The 15,449-nt window shown below is 41.3% G+C and overlaps 1 protein-coding gene across 1 annotated transcript in view; it reads left to right on the top strand.

Annotated features, from left to right (window-relative positions):
- The window catches only part of LOC106566357 (nociceptin receptor), a 79,877-nt gene extending 64,986 nt beyond the window's left edge, over positions 1 to 14,891 (top strand). Inside the window, exon 4 of the mRNA XM_014134287.3 lies at positions 12,490 to 14,891. Within this exon, the coding sequence (XP_013989762.1) occupies positions 12,490 to 13,016 (527 nt within the window). The 3' untranslated portion in view covers positions 13,017 to 14,891. The remainder of the gene's footprint in view (positions 1 to 12,489) is intronic.
- The last annotated feature ends 558 nt before the right edge of the window (positions 14,892 to 15,449 follow it).

The raw sequence follows: 15,449 nt of genomic DNA, 5'->3' as shown, positions 1-15,449 counted from the left end.
GAAAGCGTTTGAGTGGCATGGTGGCGCGGTGGCCACTCTCTGCATCCCATAGACTAGCTGCAGCCTCGCATCGGGACCTGTACACGCCTGCTAAGATTAGCAGCCCTATGTAGGCGCGCAGGTTGGTGGCGTCCATCGCTTTCCAGTCCGCGCCATATTTTCGAAAGCCCTCCAGGTTTGTCATGTCCAGGATGATTCACTCTATTGCCGGCATGATGAACAGGGAGAATGTGGAGGCGATGTCGTGGGCATGGGAAACGGCATACATTGTGGGCCCCGGGGTCATCTCGGTGCACTTGTGTTCGGCCACACTTGCCTGGTCGTGATATGCCGCTACTGAGGACCATTTGATTTTTCCGGTTTTTGACAGCAACGTCTCTCTTTCGGGTTGAGGGATGTCTTGTTGTTGTTCTTGTTGTTCTTGTTGTTCTTCATCTTCTGACGACGATGACGCATCGTGCTCCGGGTTGTATTCCTCCCCGTCTTCATCTTCTGACACGTCCTCCGCTTCCTCCTGCTCGGAATCAGAGTAGTCTTGCTGGACATGTGAGAATATCTGTTCCAGAACCTGTTGGGCAGTGAACCGCACGGTCATGGCTTCGGCTCATTGGGTTAAGACTGGACGTGATGAATCCGTGACACTGTTAGTATCTCTTGTTGTTTCCCCACAGCTTACACAGACACATGAATAAGGGCAATGGTTCACTTGTTTATCCCTCGGGGTCAGTCTACGACAGCAGGGCTGCACGTGTCTGGACATGTATGTAGGTGTACTTAACTTGTTTACCCCGGGGGTCAGTCTAGGACAACAGGCCATGCTATTTCGCACGTTGAATAATGTCCCCGAGGCCATTCGGTTCACTGATCCACATGTCTGGACATGTACGGACGTGTAATTCACTTGTTTACCCCGGGGGTCACTGGACATGTACGGAGGTGTAATTCACTTGTTTACCCCTCAGGGTTAGTCTACAACAGCAGGACATCACATGTATCAGCAGGGCTCCACATACATGGACATGTCTGGACTTGTACGGAGGTGTAATTCACTTGTTTACCCCTGCGGGTCAGTCTAGGACGGGTCACGCCATTTTCAAGTTCAATAATATCCCCCAGGCCATTGGGTTCACTCATCCACGTGTCTGGATGTAAACGGACGTGTACCCATGACCATATTGCTACCCTTTTCTTTCCTACAGCTTACACATGGGTACATGAATAAAGGCACCCGTCCACTTGTGTACTACTCCAGTCAGTCTACCACAGGTTCGACACAGGGGCCTGGGGTCACAATGACTGATGGCAGCCCATTCTTGCATAATCAATTCTTGGAGTTTGTCAGAATTTGTGGGGTTTTGTTTGTCCACCCGCCTCTTGAGGATTGACCACAAGTTCTCAATGGGATTAAGGTCTCGGGAGTTTCATTACCATGGACCCAAAATATCAATGTTTTGTTCCCTAAGCCACTTAGTTATCACTTTTGCCTTATGGCAAGGTGCTCCATCATGCTGGAAAAGGCATTGTTTGTCACCAAACTGTTCCTGGATGGTTGGGAGAAGTTGCTCTTGGAGGATGTGTTGGTACCATTCTTTATTCATGGCTGTGTTCTTAGGCATAATTGTGAGTGCGCCCACTCCCTTGGCTGAGAAGCAACCCCACACATGAATGGTCTCAGGATGCTTTACTGTTGGAATGACACAGGACTGATGGTAGAGCTCACCTTGTCTTCTTCTCCGGACAAGCTTTTTTCCGGATGCCCCAAACAATCGTAAAGGGGATTTATCAGAGAAAATGACTTTACCCCAGTCCTCAGCAGTCCAATCCCTGTACCTTTTGCAGAATATCAGTATGTCCCTGATGTTTTTCCTGGAGAGAAGTGGCTTCTTTGCTGCCCTTCTTGACACCAGGCCATCCTCCAAAAGTCTTCACCTCACTGTGCGTGAAGATGCACTCACACCTGCCTGCTGCCATTCCTGAGCAAGCTCTGTACTGGTGGTGCCCTGATCCCACAGCTGGATCAACTTTAGGAGACGGTCCTGGCGCTTGCTGGACTTTCTTTGGTGCCCTGAAGCCTTCTTCACAACAATTGAACCGCTCTCTTGAAGTTCTTGATGATCCGATAAATGTTTGATTTTGGTGCAATCTTACTGGCAGCAATATCCTTGCCTGTGAAGCCCTTTTTGTGCAAAGCAATGATGACGGCACGTGTTTCCTTGCAGGTAACCATGGTTGACAGAGGAAGAACAATGATTCCAAGCACCACCCTCCTTTTGAAGCTTCCAATCAGCATTACAGTGTGATCTCCAACCTTGTCCTCGTCAACATTCACACCTGTGTTAACCTCTATGGGCTAGGTGGGACGCTAGCGTGCCACCCGTGGTGCACTCCATCAACAGCAGGTGCATTTCAAGAGCGGCAAATTTGAATCCAAATAAATGTCAAAATTCAAATTTTTCAAAAATACAACTATTTTACACCATTTGAAAGATAAACATCTCCTTAATCTAACCACGTTTTACGATTTCAAAAAGGTTTTACGGCGAAAGCATAAATTTAGAGTATGTTAGGACAGTACATTTACAAGAGTTGTGTGTAATGTTTTGTCAAGTCAAAGACAGGGTCACCAAAACCATAAAACCAGCTAAAATGATGCACTAACCTTTTACAATCTCCATCAGATGACACTCCTAGGACATTATGTTAGACAATGCATGCATTTTTAGTTCTATCAAGTTCATATTTATATCCAAAAACAGCGTTTTACTATGGCATTGATGTTGAGGAAATCGTTTCCCTCCAATAACCGGCAGTCAAGTCAGCGTCACAAATTAAATAATTAAAATTAGAAAACATTGGTAAAATATTATATTGTCATTTAACCTGTTGGGTCTAGGGGGCAGCATTTGCACGTCTGGATAAAAAAAATGTACCCGATTTAATCTGGTTACTAATCCTACCCAGTAACTAGAATATGCATATACTTATTATATATGGATAGAAAACACTCTAAAGTTTCCAAAACTGTTTGAATGGTGTCTGTGAGTATAACAGAACTCATTTGGCAGGCAAAACCCTGAGACATTTTCTGACAGGAAGTGGATACCTGATGTGTTGTATTGACTTTAAACCTATCCCATTGAAAAACACAGGGGTTTAGGAATATTTTGGCACTTCCTATTGCTTCCACTAGATGTCACCAGCCTTTACAAAGTGTTTTGAGTCTTCTGGAGGGAGATCTGACCGAACAAGAGCCATGGAACGGTGATGTCCCATTAGACACCTGGCGCGCTAGTTCATGTTGGGTACCCTCGTTCCAATACGTTATAAAAGAGTATGCATTCGTCCACCTTGAATATTATTCATGTTCTGGTTAAAAAAGGCCCTAATGATTTATGCTATACAACGTTTGACATGTTTGAACGAACGTAAATATATTTTTTCCCCTCGTTCATGACGAGAAGTCCGGCTGGCTTACATCATGTGCTAACGAGACGGAGATTTTTGGACATAAATGATGAGCTTTTTTGAACAAAACTACATTCGTTATGGACCTGTGATACCTGGAAGTGACATCTGATGAAGAGAATCAAAGGTAATGGATTATTTACATAGTATTTTCGATTTTAGATCTCCCCAACATGACGTCTAGTCTGTATCGCAACGCGTATTTTTCTGGGCGCAGTGCTCAGATTATTGCAAAGTGTGATTTCCCAGTAAGGTTATTTTTAAATCTGGCAAGTTGATTGCGTTCAAGAGATGTAAATCTATAATTCTTTAAATGACAATATAATATTTTACCAATGTTTTCTAATTTTAATTATTTAATTTCTGACGCTGACTTGACTGCCGGTTATTGGAGGGAAACGATTTCCTCAACATCAATGCCATAGTAAAACGTTGTTTTTGTATATAAATATGAACTTGATAGAACTAAAAATGCATGCATTGTCTAACATAATGTCCTAGGAGTGTCATCTGATGGAGATTGTAAAAGGTTAGTGCATCATTTTAGCTGGTTTTATGGTTTTGGTGACCCTGTCTTTGACTTGACAAAACATTACACACAACTCTTGTAAATGTACTGTCCTAACATACTCTAAATTTATGCTTTCGCCGTAAAACCTTTTTGAAATCGTAAAACGTGGTTAGATTAAGGAGATGTTTATCTTTCAAATGGTGTAACATAGTTGTATTTTTGAAAAATTTGAATTTTGACATTTATTTGGATTCAAATTTGCCGCTCTTGAAATGCACCTGCTGTTGATGGAGTGCACCACGGGTGGCACGCTAGCGTCCCACCTAGCCCCAAGAGGTTAAAGAATTATAGATTTACATCTCTTGAACGCAATCAACTTGCCAGATTTAAAAATAACCTTACTGGGAAATCACACTTTGCAATAATCTGAGCACTGCGCAAAGAAAAATACGCGTTGCGATACAGACTAGACGTCATGTTGGGGAGATCTAAAATCGAAAATACTATGTAAATAATCCATTACCTTTGATTCTCTTCATCAGATGTCACTTCCAGGTATCACAGGTCCATAACGAATGTAGTTTTGTTCAAAAAAGCTCATCATTTATGTCCAAAAATCTCCGTCTTGTTAGCACATGATCTAAGCCAGCCGGACTTCTCGTCATGAACGAGGGGAAAAAATATATTTCCGTTCGTTCAAACATGTCAAACGTTGTATAGCATAAATCATTAGGGCCTTTTTTAACCAGAACATGAATAATATTCAAGGTGGACGAATGCATACTCTTTTATAACGTATTGGAACGAGGGTACCCAACATGACCTCGCGCGCCAGGTGTCTAATGGGACATCATCGTTCCATGGCTCTTGTTCGGTCAGATCTCCCTCCAGAAGACTCAAAACACTTTGTAAAGGCTGGTGACATCTAGTGGAAGCAATAGGAAGTGCCAAAATATTCCTCAGCCCCTGTGTTTTTCAATGGGATAGGTTTAAAGTCAATACAACACATCAGGTATCCACTTCCTGTCAGAAAATGTCTCAGGGTTTTGCCTGCCAAATGAGTTCTGTTATACTCACAGACACCATTCAAACAGTTTTAGAAACTTTAGAGTGTTTTCTATCCATATATAATAAGTATATGCATATTCTAGTTACTGGGTAGGATTAGTAACCAGATTAAATCGGGTACATTTTTTTTATCCAGACGTGCAAATGCTGCCCCCTAGCCCTAACAGGTTAACGAGAGAATCACTGACATGATGTTAGCTGGTCCTTTTGTGGCAGGGCTGAAATGAAGTGGAAATGTTTTTGGGGGATTCAGTTCATTTGCATGGCAAAGAGGGACTTTGCAATTAATTGCAATTCATCTGATCACTCTTCATAACATTCTGGAGTACATGCACATTTCCATCATACAAACTGAGGCAGCAGACTTTGTGAAAATGTATATTTGTGTCATTCTCAAAACTTTTGGCCACGACTGTAGTGTGTGGTCTTAACTTCTTGGGGCTATGTGGGACGCTAGCGTGCCACCCGTGGTGCACCCTATCAACAGCAGGTGCATTTCAAGAGCGGCAAATTTGAAACCAAATAAATGTCAAAATTCAAATTTTTCAAACATACAACTATCTTACACCCTTTGAAAGATAAACATCTCCTTAATCTAACCACGTTGTCCGATTTCAAAAAGGTTTTACGGCGAAAGCATAAAGTTAGATTATGTTAGGAGAGTACATTGACAATAGCTGTGTGTAATGTTTTGTCAATTCAAAGACAGGGTCACCAAAACCATAAAACCAGCTAAAATGATGCACTAACCTTTTACAATCTCCATCAGATGACACTCCTAGGACATTATGTTAGACAATGCATGCATTTTTAGTTCTATCAAGTTCATATTTATATCCAAAAACAGCGTTTTACTATGGCATTGATGTTGAGGAAATCGTTTCCCTCCAATAACCGGCAGTCAAGTCAGCACCACAAATTAAATAATTAAAATTAGAAAACATTGGTAAAATATTATATTGTCATTTAAAGAATTATAGATTTACATCTCTTGAACGCAATCAACTTGCCAGATTTAAAAATAACCTTACTGGGAAATCACACTTTGCAATAATCTGAGCACTGCGCCCAGAAAAATATGCTTTGCTATACAGACAAACGGCCATGTTGGAGAGATCTAAAATCGAAAATACTATGTAAATAATCCATTACCTTTGATTCTCTTCATCAGATGTCACTTCCAGGAATCCCAGGTCCATAACGAATGTAGTTTTGTTCAAAAAAGCTCATCATTTATATCCAAAAAGATCAGTGTTGTTAGCACATGATCTAAGCCAGCCGGACTTCTCGTCATGAACGAGGGGAAAAAATATATTTACGTTCGTTCAAACATGTCAAACGTTGTATAGCATAAATCATTAGGGCCTTTTTTAACCAGAACATGAATAATATTCAAGGTGGACACATGCATTCTCTTTTAAAACGTTTTGGAACGAGGGTACCCAACATGACCTCGCGCGCCAGAGTCTAATCGGCCATCACCGTTCCAAGGCTCTTGTTCGGTCAGATCTCATAGTAGAAGATTCAAAACACTTTGTAAAGGCTGGTGACATCTAGTGGAAGCAATAGGAAGTGCCAAAACATTAATCAGCCCCTGTGTGTTTCAATGGCATAGGCTTAAAGGTAATTCAACACATCAGGTATCCACTTCCTGTCAGAAAATGTCTCAGGGTTTTGCCTGCCAAATGAGTTCTGTTATACTCACAGACACCATTCAAACAGTTTTAGAAACTTTAGGGTGTTTTCTATCCATATATAATAAGTATATGCATATTCTAGTTACTGGGTAGGATTAGTAACCAGATTAAATCGGGTACGTTTTTTTATCCAGCCGTGAAAATACTGCCCCCTAGCCCCAACAGGTTAACTACCTAGACCTATTCCCTAACAGAAGCTATGGTGTTAGTAGCAAAGAGATGCCGGTAACATCTGCACACTGCTACCAATGCAGTGATGTGTATTATTGGGGCCAAATTTAAACATTGTCACCAACAAACAATAAGGGAGCAAATCATCTCATCATCACTATACTCATCTACTAGCTAGATGGCTTTTACAAGATGGCGCCGGAGAGGATGCTGCTGGTTTACTGGCTCTTAAAAACCTGTCTGGGAACGCTTGCGTCCCACCGTAGTCAACAGCCGGTGGAATCGCGTCACGATAATACAAAACCTCATAAATGCTATAACTTCAATTTCTCAAACATATGACTATTTACACCATTTTATAGATACACCTCTCCTGAATCGAACCACGTTGTCCGATTTCAAAAAGGCTTTACAGCAAAAGAAAAACATTAGATTATGTTAGGAGAGTACCCTGCCAAAACAAAATCACACTGCCATTTTCAAAGCAACTAGATGCATCACATATACCCAAAACACAGCTAAATGCAGCACTAACCTTTGACAATCTTCACCAGATTACACTCCTAGGACATCATATTACACAATACATGCATTTTTTGTTCGATAAAGTTTATATTTATATATAAAAACAGCATTTTACATCGGCGCGTGACGTTCAGAAAATATTTTCCCTCAAATGCTTCCGGTGAATCAGTGCTACAATTTACAAAATTACTATTCGAAAACATTGTTAAAATTTTATATTGTCATTCAAAGAATTATAGATTAACATCTCGTGAATGCAACCGCATTGCCAGATTTAAAAATAACTTTACTGGGAAATCACACTTTGCAATAAACGATGTGGTATGCTCAGAAAAATAGGCTAGGCGATACATGTTAGCGCCATCTTGGAACCATCTAAAATCAAAAAAACTATTGTAAATATTCCCTTACCTTTGATTATCTTCATCAGAAGGCACTTCTAGGAATCCCAGGTCCACAACAAATGTAGTTTTGTTCGAAAAAGTTAATAATTTATGTCCCAATAGTTCCTTCTTGTTAGCTCGTTTCGAAGGCTACTCATAATGTACTGAAGCACGTGGGACTTGTCGTCACGAATGTGCAAAAAATATATATTTACGTTCGTTCAAACATGTCAAACGTTGTATAACATAAATCTTTAGGGCCTTTTTCAACCAGAGCTTCAATAATATTCAAGGCGGACGATTGCATTGTCTTACTAAACGTTTCGGAACAAAAGGGATCCCATGGGCGCCCGCGTCATAGTAGTAATGGCCCTCCCCCTGTGACCAACTTCCCAAGCCTCTCTTTGGGTCAGTTTCTACCATAGAAGACTCAAACCACTCTGTAAAGACTGTTGACATCTAGTGGAAGCCTTAGGAAGTGCTAAATGATTATCCTCTCTAGGGTAGGTGGGACGAAATCGTCCCACCTACTCAACAGCCAGTGGAATCCCGTGGCGCGTTATTCAAATACCTTAGAAATGCTATTACTTCAATTTCTCAAACATATGACTATTTTACACCATTTTAAAGACAAGACTCTCGTTAATCTAACCACACTGTCCTTTTTCAAAAAGGCTTTACAACGAAAGCAAAACATTAGATTATGTCAGCAGAGTACCCAGCCAGAAATAATCAGACACCCATTTTTCAAGCTAGCATATAATGTCACATAAAACAAAACCACAGCTAAATGCAGCACTAACCTTTGATGATCTTCATCAGATGACACACCTAGGACATTATGTTATACAATACATGCATGTTTTGTTCAATCAAGTTCATATTTATATCAAAAACCAGCTTTTTACATTAGCATGTGACGTTCAGAACTAGCAAACTTCCGGGGAATTCGCTAACATTTTACTAAATTACTCACGATAAACGTTCACAAAAAGCATAACAATTATTTTAAGAATTATAGATACAGACCTCCTCTATGCACTCGATATGTCCGATTTTAAAATAGCTTTTTGGTGAAAGCACATTTTGCAATATTCTAAGTACATAGCCCAGGCATCACGGGCTAGCTATTTAGACACCCGGCAAGTTTAGCACTCACCATAATCATATTTACTATTATAAAAGTTTGATTACCTTTTGTTGTCTTCGTCAGAATGCACTCCCAGGACTGCTACTTCAATAACAAATGTTGGTTTGGTCCAAAATAATCCATCGTTATATCCGAATAGCGGCGTTTTGTTCGTGCGTTCCAGACACTATCCGAAATGGTAAAGAAGTGTCGCGCGCATGGCGCAATTCGTGACAATAAAATTCGAAATATTCCATTACCGTACTTCGAAGCATGTCAACCGCTGTTTAAAATCAATTTTTACGACATTTTTCTCGTAGAAAAGCGATAATATTCCGACAGGGAATCTCCTTTTCGGCAAACAGAGGAAAAAATCACAAAGGCGGGGGCGGTCGTGTCACGCGCATAAGCCCAGAGTCCCTTGATCGGCCACTTGAGAAAGGCGATAATGTGTTTCAGCCTGGGGCTGGAATGACGACATTCTGTTTTTTCCCGGGCTCTGAGAGCCTATGGAAGATGTGGGAAGTGTCACGTTAGAGCAGAGATCCTTAGTAAAAGATAGAGATGGAAAAGAAGTTCAAGAAATGGTCAGACAGGCCACTTCCTGTAAAGGAATCTCTCAGGTTTTGACCTGCCATTTGAGTTCTGTTATACTCACAGACACCATTCAAACAGTTTTAGAAACTTTAGGGTGTTTTCTATCCATACGTAATAAGTATATGCATATTCTAGTTACTGGGTAGGAGTGGTAACCAGATTAAATCGGGTACGTTTTTTATCCAGCCGTGTCAATACTGCCCCCTAGCCCTAACAGGTTAACCTGTTGGGGCTAGGGGGCAGTATTTTCACGGCTGGACAACTGCTTGCTATGTAGCAAGGACCAGCCAACAAGAGCATACAGGTCGCAGTGGTGGGTAGTTTATGGGGCTTTGGTGACAAAACGGAAGGCACTGTGATAGACTGCATCCAATTTGCTGAGTAGAGTGTTGGAGGCTATTTTGTAAATGACATCGCTGAAGTCAAAGATTGTTAGGACAGTCAGTTTTACGAGGGTATGTTTTGCAGCATGTGTGAAGGGGGTGTGTGAAGGAGGCGAAATATGTGTGAAGGAGGTGAAATAGGAAGACGATTCTAGATTTAATTTTAGATTGGAGATGCTTAATATGAGTCTGGAAGGAGAGTTTACAGTCTAACCAGACACCTAGGTATTTGTAGGGTCCACATATTCTAAGTAAGAACCGTCCAGAGTAGTGATGCTAGTCGGGCGGGCGGGTGCGGGCAGTGATTGGTTGAAGAGCATGCATTTACTTTTACTAGCATTTCAGAGCAGTTGGAGGCCACGGAAGGAGAGTTGTATGGCATTGAAGCTCGTTTGGAGGTTGAACAGTGTCCAAAGAAGGGCCAGATGTATACAGAATGGTGTCGTCTGCGTAGAGGTGGATCAAGGTGGATATAATTCTTATTCCACATTTTGTTGTGTTACAGCCTGAATTTAAAATTAGATTACATATATTTTTTCCTCCCCCATCTAAACACAATACCCCGTAATGACAAAATTAAAACATGTTTAAAATATTTCTTGAAAATTAAATACAGAAATATGTCATTTACATAAGTATTCACACCACTGAGTCAATACTTGTTAGATTCACCTTTGGCAACAATTACAGCTGTGAGTCTTTCTGGGTAAGTCTCTAAGAGCCCTTCACACCTGGATTGTACAATATTTTCACATTATTATTTAAAACATTCTTCAAGCTCTGTGAAGTTGGTTGTTGATCATTTCTAGACAACCATTTTCAGGTCTTGCCATAGATTTTCACGTCGATTTCAGTCAAAACTGTATGTAGGCCACTCAGGAACATGCAATGTCTTCTTGGTAAGCAACTCCAATGTATATTTGGCCTTGTGTTTAAGGTTATTGTCCTGCTGATAGGTGAATTTGTCTCCCATTGTCTGTTGGAAAAAAAGACTGAACCAGGTTTTGCTCTTTGATTTTGCCTGTGCTTAGCTCTATTTCATTTCTTTTTATCCTAAAAAACTCCCTAGTCCTTGCCGATGACAAGCATACCCATAACATGACGCAGCCACCACCATGCCTAAAGATATGAAGAGTGGTACTCAGTGATGTGTGGTGGATTTTCCCCAAAACGTATTGCAGTTTTACTTGTGCCTTATTGCAAACAGGATACATGTTTTGGAATATGTTTTATTCTGTACAGGCTTACTTCTATTCACTCTGTATGTGGAGTAACAACAATGTTGTTGATCCATCCTTAGTTTTCTCCTATTATAGCCAATAAACTCAGTAACTGTTTTAAAGTCACCATTGGCCTCATGGTGAAATTCCTGAGTAGTTTCCTTCCTCTCCGGCAACTGAGTTAGGACATGTTAAGCACATTTTTACTCCTGAACTTATTTAGGCGTGCCATAACAAGGGTTTGAAAACTTATTGGCTTAAGACATTTCAGCTTATAATTTTTTATTAATTTATAAAATGTTCTAAAACATATATCCACTTTTACATTATGGGGTGTTGTGTGTAGATCAGTGTCACAAAATCTCAATTTAATCAATTTTAAATTGAAGCTGTAACACAATTGTATATTTTTTATCTTTTAATTGAATTTATCCTTTATTTAACTAGGCAAAATGTGGAAAAAGTCAAGGGGTGTGAATCATTTGTGCTAGCCCTATGTCCTAACCCTAGTCCTAACCCTCATGTCCTAACCCTAGTCCTAAGCCTCATGTCCTAACCCTAGTCCTAACCCTAGTCCTAACCCTCATGTCCTAATCCTAGTCCTAACCCTCATGTCCTAACCCTCATGTCCTAACCCTCATGTCCTAACCCTAGTCCTAAGCCTCATGTCCTAACCCTAGTCCTAAGCCTAGTCCTAACCCCTCATGTCCTAACCCTCATGTCCTAGCCCTAGTCCTAACCCTAGTCCTAACCCTAGTCCTAACCCTCATGTCCTAATCCTAGTCCTAACCCTCATGTCCTAACCCTCATGTCCTAACCCTCATGTCCTAACCCTAGTCCTAAGCCTCATGTCCTAGCCCTAGTCCTAACCCTAGTCCTAACCCTAGTCCTAACCCTCATATCCTAACCCTCATGTCCTAACCCTCATGTCCTAACCCTAGTCCTAACCCTCATGTCCTAGCCCTCATGTCCTAACTCTATGATCTAACCCTAGTCCTAACCCTAGTCCTAAACCTCATGTCCTAACCCTCATGTCCTAACCCTAGTCCTAACCCTCGTGTCCTAAATTCATGTCCTAAACCTCATGTCCTAACCCTCATGTCCTAACCCTAGTCCTAACCCTATGTCCTAACCCTAATCCTAACCCTCATGCCCTAACCCTAGTCCTAACCCTGATGTCCTAACCCTTACATTAACCCTCTGTCATGTCTCCCTCCCAGGTTTAGAGTGTATTGTAGTCCTCCCGGACCCTCGTAGCTACTGGGACTCTATGTCCAACCTTAACCTTAACCCCTATGTCCTGTTTCTAACCCTAACCCTGTCTCCTGTCTCTCTCCTAGGTATAGAGTGTAACATAGTCCTTCCAGACCCCCGTAGCTACTGGGACCCGGTGTTCGGCACTTGCGTCTTCCTCTTTTCCTTCCTCATCCCGGTTACCATCATCAGTGTCTGCTACAGCCTGATGGTCAATCGCCTTCGCAGCGTCCGCATCCTGTCTGGCTCCAAGGAGAAGGACCGTAACCTGCGCCGCATCACCCGCATGGTCCTGGTCGTAGTGGCAGCCTTCGTGGTCTGTTGGACCCCCGTCCAGATCATGGCTCTGGCCCAGTTGCTGGGCTTCAACCTGGGTAGCCTCCTCACCATGGCCCTGATGCACTTCTGTATTGCGCTGGGGTACGTCAACAGCAGTCTTAACCCAGTCCTCTATGCCTTCCTGGACGAGAACTTCAAGAGGTGCTTCAGGGAGTTCTGCCACCCGGGTCCGTTCCGCCTGGATAGCCGGCAGCAGTCTGGTCGGATGAGGAGCATCGCCCGTGAAGTTGCCTACAACTGCAAAACGGCGGATGGGAATACAAATCCCGCATGACTAGGCGTGGAGCTGCCCCTGGTCTGCCAGGAGCCCCAGAACAACCACCACCAAGGGACAGGGAACTCCAACACAGAGCTCACGCAGATCACTACCATCTAGCAGCACGTCGGCCCCCTGGGCTGGGGCCGAACGGGGACGGGCCAGGGTAGGGGCAGAGCCTGGGGGCCGTAAGTAGCCCGGGGCAGGGGCAATGTGTGAATGGCCTGGTTGGTGCCGGAACCGGATCTGTGCCGGAGCGGCTTGGATGCCGAACAGCAGGGTCATATATTCTAACAGACTTTCTACTCGGGACTAAGGGGCTCTACTTCTCTGTGTCTTTGGTAAACATGGTTGTCATTTTGTCATATATTAGTTGATTGATCATTTTTGGGCCGATTAAGCTTAGAGTTTAGGTCTGTGACTTTAGTTCTGTGTGCTTCAAGGACGATTTCCAGGAAAAGTCAACAGTTTTTTTTGCGCACGCTTCTCTCCACTCTGAGTCTGGCCCATTGTTGGTTGGTTGATTAATGATGTGGTTGTCATTTTTTCCTTGTGTTGTATGGATGCTTTTTTTGTCTGTTTCTATGCTGTAAGTAATTACTGTAAGTGGAGGTTTCTTTGTGTATTTCTGTTTTATTTTGTTTGCTGAGGAACAACTTATCTGACTCCATGGCCTTAGATACCAAGCAAAGTCTGTTATAAATGCTATCCACTATCCTGGATAAAGCGTGTTAGTCATTGATGGTGCTTTACTGTTTGTTTTCTATCACCTTGCAGGTGTAGGAACGGGCAGCACGTCACAACAGAGACTTGCTTGTTTGAAGCCTTTATTCATTGTTACCAATGAAATAATAATTTAGATGATGATGATGCTGCCTGAGGTTCCACGTATACATATTTTTTGCTTGTCGTCCTGTAAAAAAGAAACAACAGTATTTTGTATTACTAATACAATACTAATACAATACTATTACTAATACTTTGGTATTACAATGTGTTTTGGAGCAGCACAGTCTTAAAGTAAGATTACTTAAAAAGGGAAAAACAAAGTGCAGCAAAATTAAAATATATAATTATATATAATGTGGTGTGCATAGAAATATAATTAATTATATTCATTCTATTTTTATGGTGGTGTTACTCTGTATATATAGACATGCTATATAAAGGTATGTAAAAGTATATAAGTATTGTTACAGTCATCTATCTAAGAGACTTCTAAGACTTCTGTCTTTATATATGAATCATGTTATTGGTGTATATTTGCCTCTTGAGTCTGTATGCGTGCTGTTAACTCTTTGTGTACAGAGGCGCAGGTAGAATCTTTCCTAGGGTTGCAAAATTCTGGTAACTTTGCCAAAAAGTATTGGTTTGGGGATTCCAGATGTCCTGCTTATTCCCTCCTGATTCCTGGAATCTTTCAACCAGTTTTTTCTGGAATAACAGGGAATTCTGGGAAAGTTATCAGAGTGTTTCCATTAGTTTACATTTCCAGACCACTTGAATGTCAACAGAAAATTCTCAAAAAGCCAAATCTAGCAAAAAAATGTTGTTGTAATTAATATTAAAAGAGAAAAACAGTGTTTGCGTAAATGGTTGTTGCTGTAATGAAGATTGTAACAGTATGTTTACTCATGAACTGCATTTTAAGTAGCTATTTATTATTATTAATGAATGGTTAATTTGCTGATGCTAAAGACATTTTATATGCTAGGCAACTTGTTGTTGATGCTAAAGACAGTTTCTATGCTAGCCAACTTGTTGTTGATGCTAAAGACAGTTGATATGCTAGCCAGCTTGTTGTTGATGCTAAAGAACATTTGCTGAAGCTTGAATTTGAAAATTGTATATTTTTATCTGAATATTAATAAAATGGTGTTGATGGGAAGCTTCCTTCGGTTTTCTTTTATTCTCTTCAGTAGTAATAGAACCTGTATTAGCAACCCACATAGAATAACCACTGAAAACGATAGTTCATCTCAAATAAAGTTTTACCTTTATATTTCAATTTACCTCATGCTTCTGAGAGCACAGTTAGCTGGGTCCATCCGTTTCCATTATTATTGCTACAAACTCCAAAAAATGCTAGTCAGGTGATGGTGTGCATTGCTGAATAACCCACTAACAGACTTTCAGACTTGTCTGGATTTGTCATAAGCGTCGTTGTAGGGAGCGGACCAAACTGCAGCAGGTATAGTGAACATTTTATTTTTATTAGAAGGAAAAACCAAAATACACTTACACAAAACAAACGATGAAAAACAGTCCCGTAAGGTGCTCAGATTATACAGGAAAACAACCACCCACAAACACAAGAGAAAATGAACCCACTTAAATATGGCCTCCAATTAGAGGCAACGACAACCAGCTGCTTCTAATTGGAGGTCGTTCCAAAACCCCAAGATAGAAATAGAAAACCCAGATAAACACATAGAAATAGAAAATATAGAA

Source organism: Salmo salar, chromosome 13, assembly GCF_965601325.2.
Source record: "Salmo salar chromosome 13, fSalSal1, whole genome shotgun sequence".
Classification (NCBI taxonomy): Eukaryota; Metazoa; Chordata; class Actinopteri; order Salmoniformes; family Salmonidae; genus Salmo; species Salmo salar.
This window is presented reverse-complemented; position numbering and strand designations above follow the sequence as displayed.